Source organism: Myxocyprinus asiaticus, chromosome 27 (assembly GCF_019703515.2).
Source record: "Myxocyprinus asiaticus isolate MX2 ecotype Aquarium Trade chromosome 27, UBuf_Myxa_2, whole genome shotgun sequence".
Lineage (NCBI taxonomy): Eukaryota > Metazoa > Chordata > Actinopteri > Cypriniformes > Catostomidae > Myxocyprinus > Myxocyprinus asiaticus.
The window spans coordinates 27,870,777-27,887,085 of NC_059370.1; the positions used below are offsets into that span (position 1 = coordinate 27,870,777).

General features: G+C 37.7%; 2 protein-coding genes across 4 annotated transcripts; one reads left to right on the plus strand and one right to left on the minus strand.

The window, feature by feature from the left end:
- Positions 1-797: 797 nt before the first annotated feature.
- On the plus strand, positions 798-9,198 carry LOC127417679 (ubiquitin-conjugating enzyme E2 A). 2 transcript variants are annotated; one of them, XM_051657822.1, is made up of 7 exons: positions 798-870; positions 976-1,047; positions 2,349-2,429; positions 2,822-2,847; positions 7,544-7,633; positions 7,764-7,852; positions 8,009-9,198. In XM_051657822.1, the coding sequence occupies exons 3-7, from the start codon at positions 2,404-2,406 to the stop codon at positions 8,135-8,137; spliced, it is 360 nt and encodes a 119-aa protein (XP_051513782.1). In that variant the 5' UTR covers positions 798-870; positions 976-1,047; positions 2,349-2,403; the 3' UTR covers positions 8,138-9,198. The 2 variants fall into 2 exon arrangements, with proteins under 2 accessions (XP_051513782.1, XP_051513781.1); XM_051657821.1 differs by lacking the exons at positions 798-870; positions 976-1,047 and adding an exon at positions 1,060-2,131.
- Positions 9,199-9,344: 146 nt separating this feature from the next.
- Positions 9,345-14,764, minus strand: LOC127417675 (NF-kappa-B-repressing factor-like). 2 transcript variants are annotated; one of them, XM_051657817.1, is made up of 3 exons: positions 14,510-14,764; positions 13,889-14,013; positions 9,345-12,131 (listed from the first exon to the last, which is right to left on the minus strand). In XM_051657817.1, exons 1-3 carry the CDS (start codon positions 14,680-14,682, stop codon positions 9,928-9,930), a joined length of 2,502 nt encoding a protein of 833 aa, XP_051513777.1. In that variant the 5' UTR covers positions 14,683-14,764; the 3' UTR covers positions 9,345-9,927. The 2 variants fall into 2 exon arrangements, with proteins under 2 accessions (XP_051513777.1, XP_051513778.1); XM_051657818.1 differs by lacking the exon at positions 13,889-14,013 and having other exon boundaries at positions 14,510-14,722.
- Positions 14,765-16,309: the final 1,545 nt, after the last annotated feature.

Sequence of the window (16,309 nt, forward strand, 5' to 3'; positions counted from 1 at the left end):
TCATTGCCAGTGGCTGTGCATTGTGAAACAACGTCAACGGTTCATTGTCATGAACAAATTACTGTCACATACATTCTCTGCTCATCTGCTGTCATTTCTGCTTTGCTCTGACAAAATAATTTAAGTATTGATATTGTACAAAATAAGATTATTTAATTCCAACATTGCTGTTGTGTTAACAACAGAAACATTTGAATTATAAACTTTAGACAACAATGATGGTCAGACAACTGATTTAAAAAAAAAAAAAAAAATGTATTAACACCCTGAGTTGGTAGCGTGGTGATTCGGCCTTCACACATCTAATTAAAATTAATTAAATTGTGATATGTGCTATTGTGATAATTAAACTGCAAATGTGATTTAATGAAATATATAATCTGCAAGTTCAAATTGAATGAATGCATGCTCTTGTGTATGAGATGACATAGAGCAGAGCACTATGAAGTGTGCAGCATATACAGACTATGTATTTATTAAATCACAGCTTTATGGGGATTAATAATCACGATGGGCCATGTAGCGAACTGCTTAACTAGAGGTGAGATTCTTCTGTCAGAAACACCAAAATGAAAGCTTGATTTATATGGATGCACAATTTTTTTTTTGCTTAAATATTACACTTGTTGGGTACATAAAATGTCCTGGAAAATTATTCCTTGAAAAGAGTGGGAACCCTGTAACAGAAAATCAGTACCTGATGTGATACTTGATGTGTCCCTCTCACTTTTCAAATACTTTCTTCACCCCTGCTAATGTCCTCATTTTGTGGTGCTTTTAGATTCAAACTCACTAATCCTTAAGAAGACTGACGTGGAAACCGTTTTTAAAATCTTCCAGGACACAGAGGAGAACAAGAAACTGGTTTATGTGAGCGCTAAGAGTATTAATAATCTCATGCAGTTTGAATCCATCCGGAAAAGTATTCAAATGTTATCCAGCTTTACATTTATATTTTTGTGTGTGTGTCCTTAGATGCTGCTATCATATGTCTTAAGGGAGTTCCTGCCTGGAGAGCCTGCCTTCACTACAATAGATAATCTAAATGTGAAGGATTTTGTTTTATAATAGGAACAAGATCTTTTATAATATTTTTTTATTTATTTTGTTTTTTTTATATGAATTATTTAATATATTTTTTATGAATATTCTTCAAAGATGCATCCTGATATACCTCAGACAAGTCAGGCTTACACTGCCCTGAGCAGCACGAAAACTCAAATGTTTATTGATATTTACAGAAATTGCTAACCCTTATTACTTCAACATTTAATGTTCCACAGCAGCAACATGCCACAATAACTCTGGTTTGATTTTAAACATCTTTGAAAAAAAATGATTACTGTATGTGTAATTTTACTTTTTGTTATGCATCTTTAAATTGTACACTGTGCAGCACAGAAAATTATTATTATTACTCGGGATCAAGTAGACAAAATCATCATGATATTGACCATGACTATTATCTAAGAGACTTATTATTGATAAATAGAAGTCTAAATGGAATGTATTAGAGGAAAAACATTGCTAATAAATGTTTTACTAGTAATTACTACTCATTTGAATTATTTTTGCACATTATTACATGATAATATTGGCAAAATCTGGAACCCTGCAACGGCTGCAGGGATCCCATATAAAGACTTGTTACATTATTAAACCTATTTTTGCCTACCAAGACTGTCAAACGCATGACGTAACTATGATAGGCTGCATGAACTCTGAATTAACCGTGGGGGTTTACTGAAACGACTTTAAATGGCATATATCGTTTATAAAACAGTTCACTCAATTGCATAATCCCAGGCCCCCAATCCTTATTTCTAAACATGTTTCACACCACCGCTTAGTTTACAGCGGTGTGCACGAGTTTACTTTCATTAACCACGCAGCTGTTCTCCCCCAGTTTCGTGATGGTATTGTCCGGTTCTCCACAGAAAACAGGCAGGAGGATCCAAGTAAGCGAAAGGCTAACGTCGATATTTAACCGAGTCGATCAAACCGACTAATTAAACCGAAATATTTAACCCGATTCAAAGTAACATCGTCGATACCTTATGTTAACGTCTTGGTTATCTAACTGAACGATGTCAACCCCAGCAAGACGGCGTTTGATGAGAGATTTTAAACGGTAAGCGACACGGAAAATGCTAAAGCCCCCGGCCCTGGTTGCTTTATGGAAACCGGCTGCTCTGGGGCTTGAACATGGCGACTTTTTCCCCAAATCTATTTATTAACGACATTAACCCACTTATGTTTATATATTTGGCCGTAAGTTTGCGGTAAATTGTGTATAGCATCGCAGGCCGTGTGTGTAATGTAACTTTATCTGGTAACTTGTTTTTCAGTCTCCAAGAGGATCCTCCAGCAGGAGTTAGCGGAGCTCCGTCGGAAAACAACATCATGGTCTGGAACGCTGTCATTTTTGGGTTTGTATCGTTTGTCTGTTTGATAGCTACGAGCGGTTAACACAAGATACACTGACAATTTCAGTCTTTTCGAGGTATATTAGATGACAAGCCAACGTGTTAGCGGTAATATAACCTGTTTTAAATAAGCCAGATGGCCAGTGGTCCTCCATAAGGGGTGCTGGTTATTTAAGCGACTGTGTCCTGAATAGACCACCCTTTGTCGTCTTTCTGTTTTGCTGAAGGAAACCGGTTATAATGTCATTTCCGCAGACTGTTGTGCATGTTTCTTTTTGACTTGCAGTAGTGCATTGGTTTCTTGCACATTGGCCAATGGTTTTACTTTGCTTCTTGCTGTCATGTCAAGTATAAGGCTATGTGTACTGACATCGACCCTTTTCTTGTACCTGCAGCCCTGAAGGAACACCATTTGAAGATGGTAAGTCAAGAACAAACTTTGAAATTGTGTTCAGGTTTGTTTTGGTCTTTGGTTCTTAGATGTTTGTCATTACTGTGTCTGTTTGGTTGATCTAGAGAATATTGTTTAACTCACTTATGTGAAATGACAACACAAGAAAAGTGAATTTATCTGATTTAACTACAGATATTGAATAGTTTACAGTCAGATTCTGTGTTGTTCTTAATGGCTAATGCCGTGTAATCTGTTTAAGAAGAGGAAAACGGTAACTAAATAAGGTTAAGTGACCAACTCTTACTAATGCATTTAAATGGCTGCCATTTGGCACTTTCAGATGTTCTTTTTTATTATTTTTTATAAAGGTTGTTGGTGCACAGTCCTGTCAGAAAGGACCTCGGTGTTATTAAGTGGTCTTTAAATGAATAGTTCACCCAAAAATGAAAATTCTCTCATCATTTGCTCACCCTCATGCCATCCCAGATGTATATGACTTTTTTCTTCTATTGAACACTAGAGCCCGACCGATACCAATTTTAGAGATAGAAAATTCAACGATTACCGATATAGTTAATTTTTGAGCTGGAATGAAAACAGACCTTTTCTATGTGGATTTTTCACCGATATGACTATGCAAAGGTACTCAGAAGGCTGCTTTCTTAAATATTTTTATCAAAGAATATTTGACATTATTATACATTGTAAACAAATTCTAGAAATGAACACTGAGAAAATAAAGAATAAATAAAAATACAATAAATAGCTTAATAAACATCAGTACTGTTTAGTATCAGTCAATGGCTGACCATTAAAATAAAGAATAAATAAAAATAAAATAAATAGCTAAATAAACATCAGTATTACTGTTTAGTATCAGTCAAATGCTGACCATTAAAATAAAGAATAAATTCAAATAAAATAAATAGCTAATAAACACCAGTACTGTTTAGTATCAGTCAATTGTTGACCATTAAAATAAAGAATACAAAATAAATAAATAGCTAAATAAACATCAGTACTGTTAATATCAGTCAAATGCTGACCATTAAAATAAAGAATAAATAAAAATAAAATAAATAGCTAAATAAACACCAGTACTGTTTAGTATCAGTCAAATGCTGACCATTAAAATAAAGAATAAATAAAATAAAAAGCTAAATAAACATCAGTATTACTGTTTAGTATCAGTCAATTGCTGACCGTTAAAATAAAGAATAAATAAAAATAAAATAAATAGCTAAATAAACACCAGTACTGTTTAGTATCAGTCAATTGCTGACCATTAAAATAAAGAATAAAAAATAAATAAATAGCTAAATAAACATCAGTACTGTTTAGTATCAGTCAAATGCTGACTATATTAATATTGCCAAGTCAAGATAAACAGCGGCAGCCGTGTTACACCGTATTCTGCTATACAAGTTCAGGGGAAACTTTCAACGGTGGAAAACCAGAATTTTAAATATTACATTTTATAAATGCAACGAATGGAATTGTTCGTTTGAAGGGGGTATCAAACTGTGAATCCTAAACAAAACAGTTTGGTGAATACATGTTTACTCATTAGCTTCCACTCAGCTGACAAAAATGAAAGTAGCTACGTGGTTAGCTAGTTAGCTATAAGCTCGTTGTCACGGAGAGTAAAAGATGGACGTTGTTTATTTTACTTTTCAGCACTGTGTCTCACCAACAAGGTAACAACATAGCATGAAATCAACACTCATCAGACACAATCCACCACCACACCATTGTCTGCTGAGCTGCAAAAAGATGCTCTGATGTTTACCTTTCAATCTACTACATTACTGACTGCACTGACAAACTATAGCTGGCTAACAGCAAACAGACATGAGTGACATGGTTGTCAGGGACAGGGTTAAAGTTATATTAGTAATATTGAAAAGGGAAAATGATGGGGGTCATTGTTAAGTCTCCAGTATGTATTTAACAGACTAGTTAACAGCTTACTGTTGAAGACACACAGCTAAACTCCGCCTTGTCTGCAGAGCCACTGTCTGTTCAGCTCTGTAAACAATGGAGTCGGAGCACGCTCTGCTGGACAAACTACGCTATGACACCAATTCTAAAGCATTGTTTTCTGCATTATATGTTCAGAAAAAAAGTCTTCATATCGGCGCATATCGGTAAAATATACGCCGATACCGATATATCGGTGAAAGGCTAATACTGAACACAAATGAAAATTTTTAGAATGATGAGAGAATTTTCATTTTTGGGTGAACTATCCCTTTTATCTGTTGAATGGCAGTGCATACATCACTGACTGCAAGTTTTTGGCTTGCCATTATAGGAATATTCTGGATTCAATACAAGTTAAGTTCAATCGACAGCATTTGTGGTGTAATGTTAATTACCACAAAAATGAGTTTGGACTCGTCTCCCCTTTTCTTAAAAAACAGAAGCAGCAAAAATCGAGGTTACAATGATACACTTACAATGGAAGTGAATGGGGCCAATATTTGGAGGGTGAAAAGGCAGAAATGTGAAGCTTATAATTTTATAAAAGAACTTTAATTCATTGATCTGTTTAAACTAATGTATTATTTGATCCGTAAAGTTGTTTAAATCGCAGTTTACCAGAATAACAGGGTTAGCTGTGTTTCATTGTCATAGCATTTCAGTTGTAAAATTGGATCTATCTTTTACACAGAAAATGTTGGTAAGTCATTTAATCACGCTAAAATCATGCTAATACGCATGCAGTGCTGTGAAAAGGTATCCTGATTTGTTCTATTTTTGTGTATTTTTCTTAATTGTTTTAGATCTTCAAATGAGATATAAAAACAAAGGCAACCTGAGTAAACACAAAATACAGTTTTCAAATATGTATATTTTCTTTATTGAAGCAAAAAAGTTATCCAACACCTGTATCACCTATGTGAAAAACTAACTGCCCCCTTAAACTTAATAGCTGGTTGTGCCACCTTTAGCAGCAACAGCTGCAACAAAATGCTTCCAATATCTGGAGATCAGTCTTTACCAGCACTGTGGTGAACTGCTTTAGTTCAGCCACATCGGAGGGTTTTCGAGCATGAACTGCCCGTTTAAGGTCCTGCCACATTTCAGTCAGGTTCAAGTCAGGACTAGGCCACTCCAAAACTTTAATTTAGCTTCTTTTGAGCCATTCAGAGGTGGACTTATGTCTATACTTTGGATCATTGTCTTGCTGCACAATCCAGTTGCGCTTGAGCTTCAACTCACGGACTGACCGGATGTTCTCCTTTAGGATTTTCTGGTAGAGAGCAGAATTCATGTTTCCCTCAATTATTACAAGTCACCCTGGCCCTGAAGCAGCAAAGCGTCCCCACACCATCACACTACCACCACCATGCTCGGCCGTAGCTATGATGTTCTTTTTGTGGAATTCTGTGTTTGATTTATGCCAGATGTAACAGGACCCCTGTCTTCCAAACAGTTCCACTTTTGACTCATCAGTCCACAGAACATTCTCCCAAAATGTTTGAGGATCATCAAGGTGTGTTTTGGCAGAATTCACACGAGCCTTGATGTTCTTCTGGGTTAGCAGTGGTTTTTGCCTCTCCACTTTTCCATGGATGGTATTTTTGCCCAGTGTCTTTCTGATAGTGGAGTCATGAACCAGTGACCTTTATTGAACAAGAGAGGCCTGCTGTTCCTTGGATGGTGTCCTTGGCTTTTTTGTGACTTCCTGGATGAGTCGTTGCTGTGCTCTTGGACGGATTTTGGTCGGCCACTTCTGGGAAGGTTCACTATTGTGCCAAGTTTTCTCCATTTGGAGATAATGGCTCTCACTGTGTTTCTTTGGAGTCCCAGAACCTTTGAAATAGCTTTGTAACCCTTCCCAGTCTGCTGTATTTCAATCACCTTTTTCAGGAATTTCTTTCGACCTTGGCACAGTGTGCTACTGGATGAGACCTTTAGCCACCTTCGTGCTGCTGAAAAAGTTCTTAATACTTTTTCACACAGGCCCAGTTGGTATTGGATAATGTTTTTTTGCTTCAATAAATAACGTTATTATTTAAAAATTGTATTTTGTGTTTACTCAGATTGCCTTTGTTTTATGTTAGATTTTGTTAGAATTTTTGAATCAATTTAGTGTGAGATATCCACAAAAGCAAAAGAAATCAGGATGGGGGCAGATACTTTTTTAACAGCACTGTATTGTTTACATCTTGTGGCAATACTTATGAAACCGTGAGTATTTGAACATTTATGGACTGTATTGTAAGTGCCTCACTGTAACCCAGATTTTTCCTTTTCTTTAAAAAAAAAAAAAAAACAAAAAAAAAGAGGGGCAAGTCAAAATGATATTTTATGGAAATCAACATTATGCCACAAATGCTGTCGATGGAGCTTAACTTGTATTGAACCCAGATTATTCCTCTAACAGTGTGTTTGCATTCAAAAGGTGATTTTCATGCAGTAACACGAGTTATGGGTTATTCCTTGGTGTGAAACTTTTTTTTTTTTTTTTTTTTTTTAACGTATACTTGAACGTAAACCACATGACTGCTGAGTAAAAGGATTGTGCTTGGGGTTCCCAAATACTGTTGAGAGCCGCTTAAAAATGCCACTGGGTACTTATGATGTACTTGCCCATAGTAGTGTGTTTGGCATATATATATAAATTTTTTTTCATTTTTTTTTTTTTTTTTTGTGGAATTTTTATTTTTTTTTTTATTTCAGTGGAGATCATATTTTTCTCTTCTGCTTGTTATAGGAACTTTCAAACTCACAATAGAATTTACAGAAGAATATCCAAACAAACCTCCTACAGTTCGGTTTGTTTCCAAAATGTTTCACCCTAATGGTAAGTTGTACAAACTCACAGTAATCATGTATTTACAAAACCTTCCATTCATTTTGGAATCCCAATGGAGACAAGTGTTTATAGAATGCAATGTCTACATTTTGTAGACCTAATTGTTTTTCTGTGGTAGTTTATGCAGATGGTAGTATATGTTTGGACATTCTTCAGAATCGCTGGAGTCCAACATATGATGTTTCCTCAATTTTAACCTCGATACAGGTCTGCACTTGCATAATTTTTGTCCTTTTAAACAGAACTTTGTTTTAGTTTAGTAGATTTTATTTTATTTTTTTCTGTTTTGCTGGTACATTAAAATGTGGATTACTTCAGATAACATCTTTTCACTTTTTTTAACATGCCTTTCACTTATCACAGTCTTTACTGGATGAGCCGAACCCAAACAGCCCTGCCAACAGCCAGGCGGCTCAACTGTATCAGGAAAACAAGAGAGAGTATGAGAAACGTGTGTCCGCCATTGTGGAACAGAGCTGGCGTGACTGTTGACCCTCCTCACAGTTCACAACGATGAACAATAGTCAGCCTCAGCCACCAAGAGGAAAACCACCTTGCAAAGAATAAATTGAAAAACACGTCATGTTTCAAATCATTCTCCTTACTCAGTAGAGTTGTCTGTTCTGTAGCTGTTGCAAGATTAGAGTGCTGTTGTGTTGTGGTCTCCCTCTTCATGGAGAATTTAACAAAATATTGTCACCAGGGTTACTTGCTTTTATTTGGCCTGTCCTCATATTGGAATTTTGTCTTTTATAATCTTAATTCTTGGTTTATAAGCTGTTTGTCAAGCGCAGGATTTCATTTGGTTGGGTATTAATATGTTATTGGTTTCGGTATTCAGTATGAATCCAAGTTTAAGTATCCTTGATAAAAACTTGCTAGATTCATTCATCTCAGAACAAGTATCAATATAGCATATGCCACTTTTTGTTTTAAGTTCTAATTTAAACAGCAAGAACATAAAACATGGTTGGTACATTGTCTTGAATGGAAAGCTTACTTGTTTCAGAAAGGTATGGAGAGCCTATATTGCTGCACTTGGGAAACTGACCTTTCAATCCATATGTTATTGAATTGCAATGTACAAAATGTTGGAATTGGCCCTTTTTAATCATGTACAAGTGGTTTGTGCTCTTTTCATTTGTATTCAGTGCTCAACAGCTCATACTGCTGTTCAAGGTTCTGCCTAAAGACATATCTATTGACATTGTGCTAGTATGTTAGCATTAATTGTTTAAAGGTACACAGTGTCCCACAAAGCCCTTTGCCACAAGCACTGGACTGAGAACATTACAAATTAGTAGAGTTGAGTGTGTGCGGATCTTTTTTTTTCTATATTGACTTGTGTCTGCACGATTTTCTTGCTTGTTTTCCTCAGTTCCAAGTGCCGTTTAACTTATCAGTGTCACATGAACATGCTTTCTTACATTGTCCATTTTAGCAAATTTAAATGTAATTTTTCACAAAAGTTCAAAAGTTTCAGATTTGCACTAGTAACCCATGTAAGAAACTGTACATTTTCTCACTTCTTGTAAATAAACCGTAAAATATAATCTGTTTTTTTTTCTTGAGCAAAGACGGGAAAGGCAAAAACAGAACTACAGTTAGCTAAATCAACTAGGAATGGATTATAACCAGACTAAATTTAATGTGTGTGTCAAAACAAGCAAGAGTGGTTGACGGGACAGCAAAAAACAAAAAAACATGTACAGTAAATCTCAGGGATTACTGCTCAGGCATTTGTAATATGAAGTTGAGTTTTAATAATGGACAATTCTGCAGTCAACTACCTGCAAATGACAAACATGTTTTCTTATTTAAATATGGTTATTTTTATATTTTCAGAATTCAGGTGTAAATCTTACAATACATTAGACAACTGAGTTAATGATATATTGACCATTGTAAAAATATAAAATGTAATGTCACTTCTAAGAGGACGACATGCTGCCACAAAGCCCCACTACTAATATCCAATAAATATGATTCACAGAATACATGATATGATTCATTTAGTAAAGTAGCTTGTGTACATCATTTGGCCTTGAGCTAACCTAGAGCAAATCTGGACAAGTTCTATAAATTACAAAAGGGTGAATGGAGCAAGAGTACACATTGTAACATTGAGAAATGTACAGGTCTTCCAGGCTTGCAGAGTAGTTAGTTACCTGCCACATTTCATCTTTTTTCTATTAAATGTTTTACACTTTTCTAACAAAAACAGGAAAAGTAACAAGACCAAGTAAAACCGTTTTGCTTTTTTAAATGGCCATCTGTTGGTTTCAATGTGAGACCTGAGGTTTCACCAGTTCATATCGTCCTACCTGCCCTTCCTGCAAAAGCTGACCAATTAGCTGGTCCTTCTGAACTCTGCGGCTAACCACAAGAAATCGTTCCTTGCCCTGTCCGTAAGATTTGCTCCTCAGCCCGTACCTTTGGGCTATCTGATGGATCTGCCTGCGCTCTTCATTGTTGAGCTCAGTGGAGAAGCGTAGATCATCTTGGCGATTGGAACTGGCATAATTCTGAATTATGTCCTCAATGTCACGCTTAGTAAGCTGGTTGCCATTCCTGTCCATATCCATACCGAGTCCTTCCCTGGTAAACTGCTCTTTCACCATGATAGGCTCAGCAATGCCCTCCCCCTCTCTCCCCAAACCGCCACCCGTCCAGCCCATCTTACGGAGTAGCTGATTGCCAATGTTGTCCTCCTTGATCTCCTGTCGCATGGACTCCTCACTGGAACGAGATATAATTTGATTTCGGGAAATTGCATCCACACTACCATCCTTTCTGAGGTTGGACTTCACCACTGCCTGTGTTCGTCGAAGTGTGGCCAGGGCCTCCTCTGCTGCAATATGCTTCACAGTCTTTTTGGGTCCAATGCCTACAGCCACATATTGACCATCTAGGTAAACTTCACACCTCCAGCGATGGTCTGGCAGAACTGTAAATTTGTAGTCAGCGGATACCTTGTTAAATTGGGCGGTGTCATTTATTATGCAAATAGCATTATCAGAGTTTTCAAGGATAACCAGTTGACTGAAATGTGCTTTCCTGCCACTATGCTGGCTAATGTGGCTGCTGGGTTTATCTGAATTGTGGTTCCCTTCAGACAAATGCTGCTGTTGCTGGCGAGCAGCCTGGTTCATTCGCAACTTCCTTACGGCCTCCTCTGCTGCAGAATGTTTTGAGCTCTTTTTACTCCCTCTGGCTTGTGCCACTAGCTCACCCTGCAAGTACACACTACACAGCCATAAACTGCTGTTAGGAACCATGTGAAAAGTGTAATCAACTTTCATGCGGTTGAACGCAGCGGAGTTGTTAAGTATGCAGATGGCATCGTGTGCATTTTCCATGATAACAAATTCTGTCCAGTGTTTGCTTCTGTCAGGCTCATATTGGCCCTTGGTGCAGGGGGGCGGCTTGTCCTCCGGGTTACGAAGTGGTGGGGGGAGGTTTGGGGCTGGAGCATTAACCTGGCACACCACCAAATCGTTGACGCAATTGCGCTTATACTGCCGTTGGAACACACGAACCTCCACTGGCCTCATGAAAAGCTTGACAGCCTGTTCTGATGCACGGTCTCTGGCACCATTTTTGCTGCCGGAGTACCCCGTGGCAAGGTATACAGACTGACACCTCAGCTCGCATGCATATCCATCAGAGGGTACCTTCCTGTTCTTCGGTAGGTCAGAGGGTGGAATATCTCTTAAATTGACATATATATACTCAGGGTTGGTCTTACAGGCCTGAATGCTGCGGCTGAGTATGAAATTGTAATTTGGTGTATCAGGCCCACTCATGAAGGCAGGATCTCGGAGTGTGACAGCGACAGCTGATGCTACTCTGGTAATCAGCCTCTGTTTTTCATCATCTCTCTTTGGAAATATAGAGGATGGCAGTGAGGGTGTAGGGAGAAGACCAGAACCACTCCTGCTTGGACCATCATATAGCCTGGTGAAAACCTTGCTTGAAGTTGGTCTATCCTGATGCCCAAATCCCAGTCCACGGCACCCGGCATCCCAGCCTCCAGACCTTCCAGCCCTGCCGAATCCATCAAATCCATCTGCTTGTGAGAATGAGTCCGACTGTCTGGCAGTGTGTGCCTCATATCTAGCAGTGTACTCCTGCTGCACTTTGCCCATGAAGTTTCCGGTGGGCCCTCTGCTGCCACAGCCTAGCCCACTTGTGCCACCTGAGGCGGTGTCCTTGCCTCTTTGCTCAGGCCAATCATTGTAAACAAACCTCCCCGTCTCAGAAGAGCCAGAGGAGGAAAAGGGGCCATTACCACAGCTACCAATATATGGCTGATGATCTGGTCTCACATCATTCATCTCACCCCTCCTGCGCTCCTCCTCATTTTCTTTTTCGTCAGTTCCTCCTACTCCACTGTTGCTGTTCCCGCCACTCACAAAGTGTACTGGCTCGAATCGAGGTCTGGAACTAAATTTTGACATTGGCATATTCCTCAGTGTCTCCACACCTAGGATACAGAATTGTATACAATGTAAATAACCTAAATCTATATTTACAGGGTTATATGATTACTTATGTGGATTTGTTTTTAATTGGAAACTTAAAGGAATATTCTAGGTTCAAAACAAGTTAAGCTCAATCAACAGCATTTTTGTCATAATGTTAATTACCACAAAAATTAGATTTGACTCATCTCTACTTTTCTTTAATAAAAGTAAAAATCAAGGTTACAGTGAGGCTCTTACAATGGAAGTGAATGACACCAATAAATAATTTTATAAATGCACTTACAGTAATTCTTCTGTTAAAAGTTGTGTTTTATTTGAGCTGTAAAGTTGTTTATATCTGTATTTTTATGGTCATTTTAGGGTTTGCGGAATTTTGTCATCGTGGCAATCAAGTTAAATTGGAACAGTAAAATTGGATATAACTTTACACAGCAAAGATTAGTAAGTGTTTCATCACACTAAAATCATGTTAACATGCATATTGTCTTGTTGCTATACTTTAGAAATAGAGAGTATTTTAATATAGTATTTTTTATGGATTGGCCCTATTTACTTACACTCACTGTAAAGTCAAAATTAATTTCTGTGGTAATAAACATTATGCCACAAATACTGTCAATTGATCTGAACTTGTATCGAACCCTGAATATTCCTTTAAAGGGATAGTTCACCCAAAAATTTATATTCTGTCATAGTAGAGTGCAACAGTCCTGTTCCAGAACTAAAAATCCCATTAATTTGTTTCTATAGACGAACTTGTCTTCAACGGTAACTTATAAACCTTTACAGACAGACCTACCATAAGCTCCAAGGTTGTTCATCAATGGTATATGCTTCTGTTGAAGCCATCAGTCTGCATTTTTTCAACTTTGTTTAAAAATTGTGTTTGAAAGCAGAGTCTTGAACAACTACATTACCCATGGTCCAGCAGAGAAAGCTTCACCAATCAGAGAACCCTGGCCAAGAAAGCCCGCAAAACAAGCCCGGAAGACACAGCCCACTTATATTGGTATATTTTGCAATAAACTTGTATTGTTTCTACTATAATCAACAATCTAAAAACAACAGTTTTATATATTTCCATCGTTTTATATTCGATTACATCATTTACAATGCTTCATGGGACTGTAGTTCATACCCTTGTGAAAGACTGCAAATACACAATCTTGTACCTTTTCTTTTTGTCTGATTTTCAAATATTTTTTTGCTTCAAATCAAAGTTTGTAATGTTTTGATACACCTCGGGTGCTGGTTGGTTTGGTTCATGGCTTAGAACTCTATATGAAGAAATTTGTGAAAAGGCTATGGAAACAATGAATGGGAAAAATCCTTCTGGAACCCAGACAATAAAAAAGTGGGCTGGCACTGTTGTGCTCTATTCATGTCATTCAAAACCCATGAGTTTCTTTCTTACATGAAACATGAAAGTTTGGCAGAATGTTGGCCTCAGTCACCAGTCACTTTCATTGCATTTTTTTTTTCCATACAAAAAGTGAATGGTGGCTGAGGCTGTCAGTCAGTAACATTTCACCTAAAATCTGCTATTATGTTCCATGGAGAAAAGAACTACATACAGGTTTGGAACAACATAATGACGTGTAATTGGCGACTGAATTTTCATTTGTGGGTGAACTAACTCTCTAATGATTAACCAAGTATTTAAAATTTGATGTAAAAACACAAAATAACCTTTCAATGCTGAATGATATTATTATAAGAAAAAATTGTGTCTGCATGTGTACATAGACAGACTTACTTCCATCAGATGAATTTGGCCTCTTTTTTGCTTCAGCGCTTGGTACTAGTTCATAGGAGGGCATTTTGCCAATATCAATCCCTTCTGCCATCTCAAGCACCTTGTGCATTATTTGAGGGCCATATCTGCCCAAAAAAAGATTAACCACATTATTGACTACATACTTTGGCATAATGATGCAGCACATTGGTATTATGGTGATCTAGATGCAACTTGCAATGCATGGCCTTTGTTTTTGAGGATGCTCCTTGTGTGCACTCAAAACCAATGCCCTGCAGGAAAATCCAGCTTAAGATGGTAGCTGTGTTCTGGAACATGGTAGCTGGTCTTTAGCTGGTCGACCTGCAACCATGTTCCAAAAACCAGCATGACCACCTTGAGCTGGTATGACCAGCTGGTAGCTGGTCTCCCAGCTTGATCCAGCTGGAAACCAGCTACCATGTCCCAAAACAATGCTACCAGCTTCCAGGTGCATTGGTTTGTCTGCAGTTATAAATTGTTTGTTGATATCAGCCTTGGGTCCAGCTGCCAGCTTATCTGGTGCATATTAGATTTTACGGATGATCAAACGGCAAGTATCCCTATGAAGAACACTAACAAGCCAGCTAATCAAATACCAACCTGCATCCCATGAAAACGTGGTTAACCCACACCATCGAAAGAGCCAGAAGCTTATCAAGAGCATTGTCCTCGTACTCTTCTATATGCTTAACTATGAACTGACGTCTAGCGGACCACTGCTTTTCACTCTCGAACTGCTGACGGTAAACATCGACATTACACGCTAAACTCATAGTAAAGAGCAGCGGGTTTTATTAAAACACACAGGCCCGGTGTTTGAAGTCTGATCATCCCGGTATCTGACGCACGATAGCGAAAAGCTAACCGGAAACAACGTAGCGCGCGCAGTGTATACTGGGAAATTCACATGGCCCAATAGTACAGTGTGTCTCAACTGGTTTTGCTTCGGGACCCAGATTTTACCTTGGACATCAAATGGCGACCCACCATAGTAAAAAACATAACCTGTATTTAATGTATCCTAGGTCGCATTTTCTTTTATCTTGCATAGTTTTGTTAATGGTTTCCAGTATAAATGCATGCATCGTGACATTTTTTGTTGTTGTCAACAACAAAAATAAATTATCTTCCCCCTTTTAAAAGTTGATGAGCATCTTGATGAGCCCATTATATTTATTATCCAGTTTATTTTCTAATATCAAATATTATTCTAACAGAACATATATAACACAGGAGGAAAATGTTATTCATAATTTGTCCACAAGTCTTGGAGGTCCAGACTTTAAAGCCATTTATGTATTTGCCCTTATATTTACAGTGTTATGACATAAAAGCACAGCCATAAGGCCATGATGACCCCTCATTGCTATGGCTATAGGTCAATGTAGCTAGTTTTTTTTTCTAATAATAATAATAATAATAATAAATTGTAGTATGAAAAATAGTATAGATTCTACCTAATAGATTATTTAATATGAAACTATAACATTTGTCAAAATATCACAGCTACTGTAAAATATCACAGCTACTGTAAAGTCGTGAAACATTTTTGTATGGGTGATGTGTAATTTTAAAAACATCAACTTTATTTTGGCGCATAGCACAGTGTTGCTCTGTTCCACCTCACTGCTGTTAATAATGTCGGGGCTGCCTGTTTGAGAGGTTTGACTTCCTCCATAGCGATTTAATCTAGAAAAATTCTCACTGGAATTCAAATTGGATTCAAATTGGATTCTATATCAAATTGCACAGAGATACAGTGGATCAGAGAGCAGATCATTGGCGCGAGTTGTTCCATTACACTCAATTAACAAGCTTTAATCGCACTGCGAAAATATCGCGTTGCAGATGAGAAGCCTTTTGCGTGTATAAAGCGCTGAATTTTTACTTAGGTGGCTGGCGAAAAATTTTCAATGGGAGAATCATGCATGTTCTTTCCCTGCTGTCCACGACCCAGACCGAACAGACCTGCGACCCACTAGTTGAGAAACTGCAATTGTAGGCTCGTATGAGATTCTGTTGAAGTTCTGCAACTTTCTTCTTCTTCTTCTTCTTCTTCTTCTTCTTCTTCTTCTTCTTCTTCTTCTTCTTATTAACTGTTTGCATGTAACAATACATAACATAATTATATATATATCTGTTATGATTCACTGTTACCTTGAGTATCCTCTGTCCTCTGTTTTCCCCAGACTACACTTCCCATAATTCACTGCCCTAATCACTGTCAGCTGTTCCCGATTGTTCTCACCTGTCTTCCATTTACCTCCGTTTATCCTTGTGTATATAATGCCCTGTTGTCTGCTCAGTCTTTGTCAGTTGTTGTTGATGAAATGTTTGTTCTAGGTTCCTAGTCTCACTGTGTTCCCGTGTTTACCCTGTTTTGTACACCCGGCACTCACT